Source organism: Vicia villosa, unplaced genomic scaffold (genome assembly GCF_029867415.1).
Source record: "Vicia villosa cultivar HV-30 ecotype Madison, WI unplaced genomic scaffold, Vvil1.0 ctg.004076F_1_1, whole genome shotgun sequence".
Classification (NCBI taxonomy): domain Eukaryota; kingdom Viridiplantae; phylum Streptophyta; class Magnoliopsida; order Fabales; family Fabaceae; genus Vicia; species Vicia villosa.
Window position 1 is genome coordinate 119026 of NW_026706369.1, and position 8214 is coordinate 127239.

An 8214-nucleotide genomic window follows, 5' to 3' on the forward strand; every position below is an offset into this window, starting at 1 on the left:
ACACGTGATTAACATTTCTCAAACCTTGCTAGAGATTTTATCATTACATAATTAGAATTTAGAATATCATTTATTAATAGAATTACCAATTACAAGTGAACCTTATTATATACTTCTCCTCACCATTTTATTATTATTGAGAAAAAGAGCAAAGGAAAACCCTAGACCTAAAACAATATACAACAGAACAAATTGAAAACATTTTAACATGCCAATTGATCCCTAAAGGAAGATATTTCCTCAAAGACAGGAAGTCTTCTTGACCTAATTGGACTCCATACATTAAGCAATCCATCAATTCCCTTCACAAGATCATCATCAAGTCCTAAATCATTCATAAACTTAGGTTGTGGCATGTTGGCATTCAATTCTGTAAGCAATTCCTCAGCTCTATTTTGAAACTTGATTTCATCTGATCCTTGAAGCTTTCCTTGCAAAACTTGTTCAAGAACTGAATAGGCTTCTTCATAACGAGATTGCCTCATTAAGCATAACGTCAAGTTTAAAGCCTTGTTGGCATCAGCATCTATCATTTGGGCTTTCTTGAAAACTACTTCAGCCATCATGTAGTTTGTCTTTTGCATGTAGGCCCAGCCCAAGTTTCCCTATATTATCAATAATCGATTAATTTAAGTAGCAATAATCTAAGCAAAAAGAAAATATTGGAATATTAGATAAAAGGTGAATGATATAATTACCAATAATCTTGCAGTTTCTTGCTTGATTGAAACTTGGAACTTTTTGCCACGAGAGCGAGCTCTCTTTGTAGTTCTTCCATTAAAAGCCTCTCTTTGATAGATAAGTCTTAGTTTTTTTTTTAATAAATCAATTTGCTCCTCTACCCTTCCACATTTCTGTTTAATTTCCTCAAGAACTATATTAGATTCATTCATATCATACACTTATTTGATAAATCAATTGAATCTTTATTAACAATTGACATTTTAAGATTAATCATTTCCATATTTCTTATTTCCTTAGGATACTGACTTAACTCTGACACATATGAATTAAAATGGTTACTTGTGTCAGACCATCAATTTCTTAGGTACGTGCTCTGATAAATTATTGTGACATATTAACTAAATTTATTATTTTTATCAAACCTGTGCTATCTTAAATCACTCTAAAATTATTACCTGTGTCAGACCATTATTGATTACTGTGACATATTAACCATTAATATTTGTGTGTTGTATCTTTGGTCTGATAAATTACTGTGACATATTAATTTATTACTTGTGTCAGACCATTTATGTTTTGTTCAATATCTATATACATTATCAACATATTCTTGAGAATGCTCAGAACAAAAACCTACCAAAGATTTGTTGGCTTTAATGGCTTCTTCGGTTCTATCTTATTGCTACATCACAATTGACAAGTTAAGATTAACCATTTTCATATTTCTGACTTAGGAGATTGACTTAACTCTGACAAATATTAATTAAAATTGTGACCATCCATTTTTGTGCTCTCCTCTGTTAAATTATTATGACACAATTTGTCAGACCATAAATGTTTGTGGTCTGTATCTGTGCTCTCCTAAATCACTTTAAAATTATTATCTGTGTCAGACCATTAGTGTTTTTTTGTTGTGTAAATCAATCTGACACATATTAATTAAATTTATTACTTATGTCAGACCATTTGTGTTTTGTTGGGTATCTGTATGTCTGTTATGATAAATAGATTAGTAATTTACCTATGAAACATCGAATAAAAATAGCTTGTAAAGATCGAGAAGAACATTATCAAGTGATTCTTGAGAATGCTTAGAGCAAAAACCTCTGAAAGATTTGATGGCTTCAATAGCTTCTTCGGTTCTATATAATTGCTTCATCACAACAGCCATATCCTTCACAGCACTATCTACTTTGTCTCCGGCATTAATGGCCTTCCAAAAGTACACTATGGCTGCTTCTGGATCTTTATCCACCAACTGAATTCATACACATTCATATCATTATTCAATATTAAACCTTAAATCTACATAAAAAAAAATACTTCAAACTTTGATCATGTAGTAAATCAAAGAATATATAAAAAAAAAAGGAATATTGAAGAAAAAAAAGATTCCTCGAATCTGTATGACTCTCTGAATCTTAAAAAAAAAAAAACTCCATCACAGTAAAAAAAAAAAAATTTGGTAAAAGTAAGTCTGAAAAAGTTGAAAATGTTTTGCACTAATACATAAAGTCAATAATTAGAAACAAAGTGGTGCAATTTTACGAGACAATGATGTAGATAATTTCAATTATGCATGCATGAACAAATAAAAAACAAAGGAACCTTATGGATAACATACGATACCTGAGCATGTTTGGCTTTGACATAAGGACTATCACCAAAAGGAATCTTATGGATTACATGATAAAGATCATCTTTCTTTGCCTTAGAACTTCTCTTCAAGACACTATTTCCTTCCATTTTCTCTCACAAATGATAGATACTCTTTGTTTTGAAGGCACATGCATGCACCTTATGATGAAGACGGAAGAGATTCAATGAAGAAAATGAGGGGTCTACTGTCATAAAGAAAAACTTAGGACATATAGGAAGATAATATATACAAGGAACTTAGGATACAAACCAATGTGAATGTGGAAGGAATTGAGGCTAGATTCTATATGACATCATGCTTCCAATGCTAAGTGGTTTTTCACACATGGCATTTTTGTTTTTGTTTTCCTATTGTTTGAGTCCTTTTAATAATAATAATAAAAATAATAATAGTAATAATAATAATAAACATAATAAAAATAATAAAAATAATAGTAATAATAATAATAATAAACATAATAAAAATAATAAAAATAATAGTAATAATAATAATAATAATAAACATAATAATAATAATAAACATAATAATAATAATAAAAATAATAATTATAATAAAAATAATAATAGTAATAATAATAATAAACATAATAAAAATAATAAAAATAATAGTACTAATAATAATAATAAACATAATAAAAATAATAAAAATAATAGTAATAATAATAATAATAAACATAATAATAATAATAATAATAATAATAATAATAATAATAATAATAAACATAATAATAATAATAATAAAAATAAAAATAATAATAATAATAATAATAATGATAATAATAATAATAATAATAATAATAATAATAATAATAATAATAATAATAATAATAATAATAATAATAATAATAATAATAATAATAATAATGATAGATAGATAGATAGATAGATAGATAGAGAAATAGATTTGAGTGGTATACACTCATAATTGAATTGTATAGAAATTGAATATGAAGTTATATAATGTGTACGATACAAAATTTGGATTATCTCGAGATTAAACTATGGAGTGTATATATATATATATATATATATTTAAATAAATTTAAATTTTTAATATTTTTTAAATTAGTAATAATCAATTTGGTTTTATGTGGGACAAACTGACCATGAAATTGATCTATTTAGAAGATACCTGATGGAGCAGTACGAGATGGATCAAAAAGATTTACACTTAATTTTTATTGACTTTGAAAAAACGATTTTAGAGTTCTTCGAGAAATTGTATAAGAGAAATTGTATAGAAGTTTTAAAGAAGAAATGAATTAAGATTGTTTTATTCAAACTATCCAATATATATACAAAGGAATATCAACTAGTGTGCAGAAACTCTATTGTGTCTTAGTTCATAAGAACTTGATCAGGAACAAACTTGGCATGTCAATTGTTTTATATTTTCTTTTCATTATGTTGAATTGATTGTTGGTTTGTTGTAGCTTTTAGTTCCTTTCTTTTTTTTCATTAAAGTTGATTAGCATTCTTGTTTGCTTTTCCTTGCAAAAAAAAGTGTGCGAAAATAAGATGGAAACATTATTACAAAACGCACATATAACAACGCCATGATCACCATGGTTTTTTTCTACACTGTGGTGACATCTCTAAACTAAGGCGCTACCATATTTTTTTTGATTAAAAATTCTTAGTATATAACAACGGTTGAAGAGCCAACTGTGGTGATACAATCAAAGCTTTCATGAGTTCGAACCTCAGCGCCCTCAAATATATTATTCCTTTAACATTAAGGTATGCCTTTTCTTTTTTATTTATTTTTAAATAAAAAAACTTAAAGGATTATGACTACGGTTGGTAAGTTTCACCGTTGTGATATATTTTGTTTTTTATTTAAAACTTTTATTAGTAAATTAAACTCTGGCGCTTCTTTATGAAACTTCACTCCTAGTTAGCTTGTCTCTTCAGTATCTATTTTTCCACTGAAAAAAGAAACTAGAAAAAATAACCCTAACGTTCAATACTGTGAAACAATACCCGATTTTAACCCTAACACCACCGTTCACCCTAGCTTGTGTATTCAATATCCATTCTTCACTGTGTATTTGTCATTTTCATCATCATTGTCGAGGAGGTTGACAAGACCATCAAGATCGTCTACGTCGAGGAGGAAGAGTACACTAACACCATTGTCACCGTCAAGAAGGAAGACAACAACAACATTGTCGTTACCGTAAGGAAGAAAGACAACACCAACAAAGTATTCACATCATTTACTTAGTCGTGACGTTTAGGATACCTAAAATATTTTCCCCATGCATCTACAGTAAACTTCATTTTCCATTGTTATGGTTGTTGTTGTTATTGTTAATGGTGTTGCTATTAATGTTGTTGTTTACGTTGTTGTTTATATTCTTGTTGTTTATGTTGTTTTTTTGTGGTTGTTGATCATGTTGTTGTTGCTGGTTTTGAACATAGATGTCGACCTTGTCGAGTTTTTGAGATACTAGCGAAGAAACTCAAACAAATGATATTTGTGCAAATGAAACACAAACAAATGATACTTGTGCGAATGAAACTCAAAAAAATGATACTCAATTGAAAAGATCACAAAGAGGTGTTACAATGATTCCCCAATTCACAAAAGTCTGCAACTCATCAGGTGACAAAATCCCGATCGCGTTTGATTCATTCTACAGAGTAGTTGATTATGAACATTACTCTTCTTTTGAGAGTTATGTTGCGTTCCTTGGACGTAGCAAAGTCAGTATATTGATAGATGATTGGAAACAAGTACCAGTTAAAATCAAAGAAGGTGATACATACTATAATTTTCATATATTCAATATCACTTCCTATAATTTCTAATACATACTTATATGTTGATTTAAATGTAGACGAGTTTTGAGTTTATCGATGACTCGAAGTTGAAAAAAAGTGGAGGAATTTAACTTACAACTCACGGCTGACTACATTAGGAAGTCTAAGACCGGTCTTGCTCATCCATGCATAAGATATAGTTTTATATCGAAGAAGCAATGGAAAATGTTTGCGAGGATACGTCGTTCTGAGGAATTCAAGGTTAGTACATGTATTATTTATCCGATAATTTTATGCTAATGAGTTATAGATATTAATCATATATATTTTTCACAATGTTATTTACAAGTAGGAATAAAAATATTGTGAATTCAATGCCAAGAACAAAGTATAAAACAAGGAAGAATAAAGAACAAGGAAGAGGAAAAACACAAGAATTGGTTATAACTGCTAGTCTTTTACTTTCTCTTAGAAAACAAGATTACAAGTTTACAAGAATGACAAATAACCTCTCTCACCCTAAATTAGGATTTGCTGTGTACAATGATGAGAGACTAGTATGCTATTTATAATAAAACCTAACATACTAACTAATGGGCTTTTTCCACAAGGCCCACTATACAAGACAACTTAATAAACAAGCTAACTTAACAAATTAGGGTTTAAACACTAAAACCTAATTTAACATGCTAACAACCCTAGCATCTTCGACACCAGCATGTGAACAACCTTCGACTTCATGCTTAATCCTGTCGAACCAAGAAGTTATCCTTCGACCATACTAGAGTTCGATCCAATATCTCACAAATCTCCAGCTTGGATCTAACTCTACAACATCAAGGGAACAAACTAACTTTCTTCATGCAGCTTTATCAACTGCATACAGTGGAAAACTTGCAACTCGGTAATGTCTTGGTGATCATATCAGCAACATTGTCCTCAGTCGAAACCTTCAGCACCTGGACTTTTCCATGCTCGATTACTTCTCTGACAAAATGAAGCCTCACATCAATGTGCTTAGTTTGCTCATGATATGCTGAGTTCTTCGACAGGTGTATTGCACTTTGACTATCACGTTTAACAGTGATACCTCGACCTTGAAGTTTCAGCTCCTTTGCAAAACCTTCAAGCCACAATGCTTATTTCACAGCTTCAGTTAAGGCAATATACTCCGCTTCAGTGGTTGATAGAGCAACAACCTTCTGAAGTGTTGCTTTCCAACTAATTGTTGTGCCAAACATAGTGAATACATATCCAGAAATATATTTTATGGAATCCATACAACATGCATAATCAGAGTCAACATATCCTTCGATTACTACTTTACTATCTTCACCCAAGGCTCCACCATAAATTAGGACCCTATTCAGAGACCCATTTATGTACCTTAAAATCCACTTCAATGCTTTCCAGTGAGCCTTTCCAGGATTCGCCATGTACCTGCTTACAATACTTACTGCATATGCTATGTCGGGTCTAGTACAGACCATAGCATACATCAAAGAACCAACTATATTAGAATATGGGATGCTATTCATATAGGCTCTTTCGACATCAGTACTAGGACACTGATCAATACTCAACTTGAATTGAGGGTTTGTTAGAGTCACAACTGACTTCGAATTCGACATACCAAACTTTTCGAGAATCTTTCGTAGATATGCCTCTTGAGATAAACATAACTTCGACTTCTTTATATTTCTTCGAATGTCAATTCCAAGAATCCTAGAAGCAGCTCCCAGATCCTTCATATCAAACTCCTTATTAAGTTCAACCTTCACCCTCATTACATCTTCGACATTGTTGCTTGCTATGAGAATATCATCCACATAAAGCAATAAAATAACCAATGAATTACCAGGTCGAAATCGGAAGTAAACGCAGTGGTCGAACTGAATTCTAATTAAACTTATGCGTGCCATGAACTTGTCGAATCTCCTATTCCACTGTCGAGGATATTATTTCAGCCCATATAAAGATCTCTTTAGCTTGCACACATAATCTTCCTTCCCCTTTTCGACACACCCTTCAGGTTGCCTCATTAGGATCGTTTCATCTAGATCACCATACAAGAACGCGGTCTTCACATCCATCTGTTCCAGTTCATGGCAAGCAACATTCAAATGAACCTATGCTTCACAACAGGAGAAAACACATCATTGAAGTCGACACCTTCTTTCTGAGTGAAACCCCTTGCGACCAACCTTGCCTTGTATCTTTTCGACGTCACTCCTTCGATTCCTTCCTTAACTTTGAAAATCCATTTACAGCTGACTAACCTTGCCCCAGCAGGTTTCTTGATCAGTTCCCAGGTACGATTATCGTGAAGATATTTCATCTCATCATCCATGGCCTTCAGCCATTCAGTCTTATTTCGAATCCTCATGACTTCCTTATAATCTCTAAGTTCTTCTTCTAGAACCTCACTGGAAGAGATTAATGCATAAGCTATAAGATCTGCATACTCAAGTCTCTGAGGTGGCTTGATGACTCTTCTCGACCTATCTCTTGATAATAGGTAGTCATCGACATTTTCCTCAGATTCCTCAGCATCTTCTGCTTCTTCTTCGACTTCATCAGGGATATGTAACTCAAAATCAACTTGCTCCACCTCAACAGGAATCTCTACCTGTTCCAGCTCTTCTGCACTTTGGCCATCATCATCATCATCAGTTTTCTTGAAGCCATCTCATCTTCATTGAAAACTACATCTTGACTGGTAATACACCTCGTGTGACCTGGCTCTAAGCACCATAGCCTATAAGCTTTGACCCCTTCAGGGTATCCCATGAACATGCATTTCAGAGCTCTAGGTTCGACCTTGTCTTGCCTAATGTGAGCATAGGCTATGCAGCCAAATACTCTCAGTTTGTCGAGATCTGGTGGATGGCCCGACCAAACTTCTTCAGGTGTCTTCATATCTAACACCGTCGAAGGACATCTGTTTATCAGATATGTTGCTGTCGAAACAGCCTCACCCCAAAACACCTTCTTTAACCCAGCACTAGTCAACATGCATCTGACTCTCTCCAATATAGTTTGATTAAACCTTTCATCCAAACCATTTTGCTGTGGAGTACCTGCAGTAGTTATGTGCCTTGCAAT

General features: G+C 32.2%; 1 protein-coding gene across 1 annotated transcript; it reads right to left on the reverse strand.

Moving 5' to 3' along the window:
• Window positions 1-203: 203 nt before the first annotated feature.
• On the reverse strand, window positions 204-2450 carry LOC131641784 (protein SULFUR DEFICIENCY-INDUCED 1-like). Its single transcript, XM_058912090.1, has 4 exons — window positions 2314-2450; window positions 1715-1942; window positions 699-854; window positions 204-605 (listed from the first exon to the last, which is right to left on the reverse strand). The coding sequence occupies exons 1-4, from the start codon at window positions 2428-2430 to the stop codon at window positions 204-206; spliced, it is 903 nt and encodes a 300-aa protein (XP_058768073.1). The 5' UTR covers window positions 2431-2450.
• Window positions 2451-8214: the final 5764 nt, after the last annotated feature.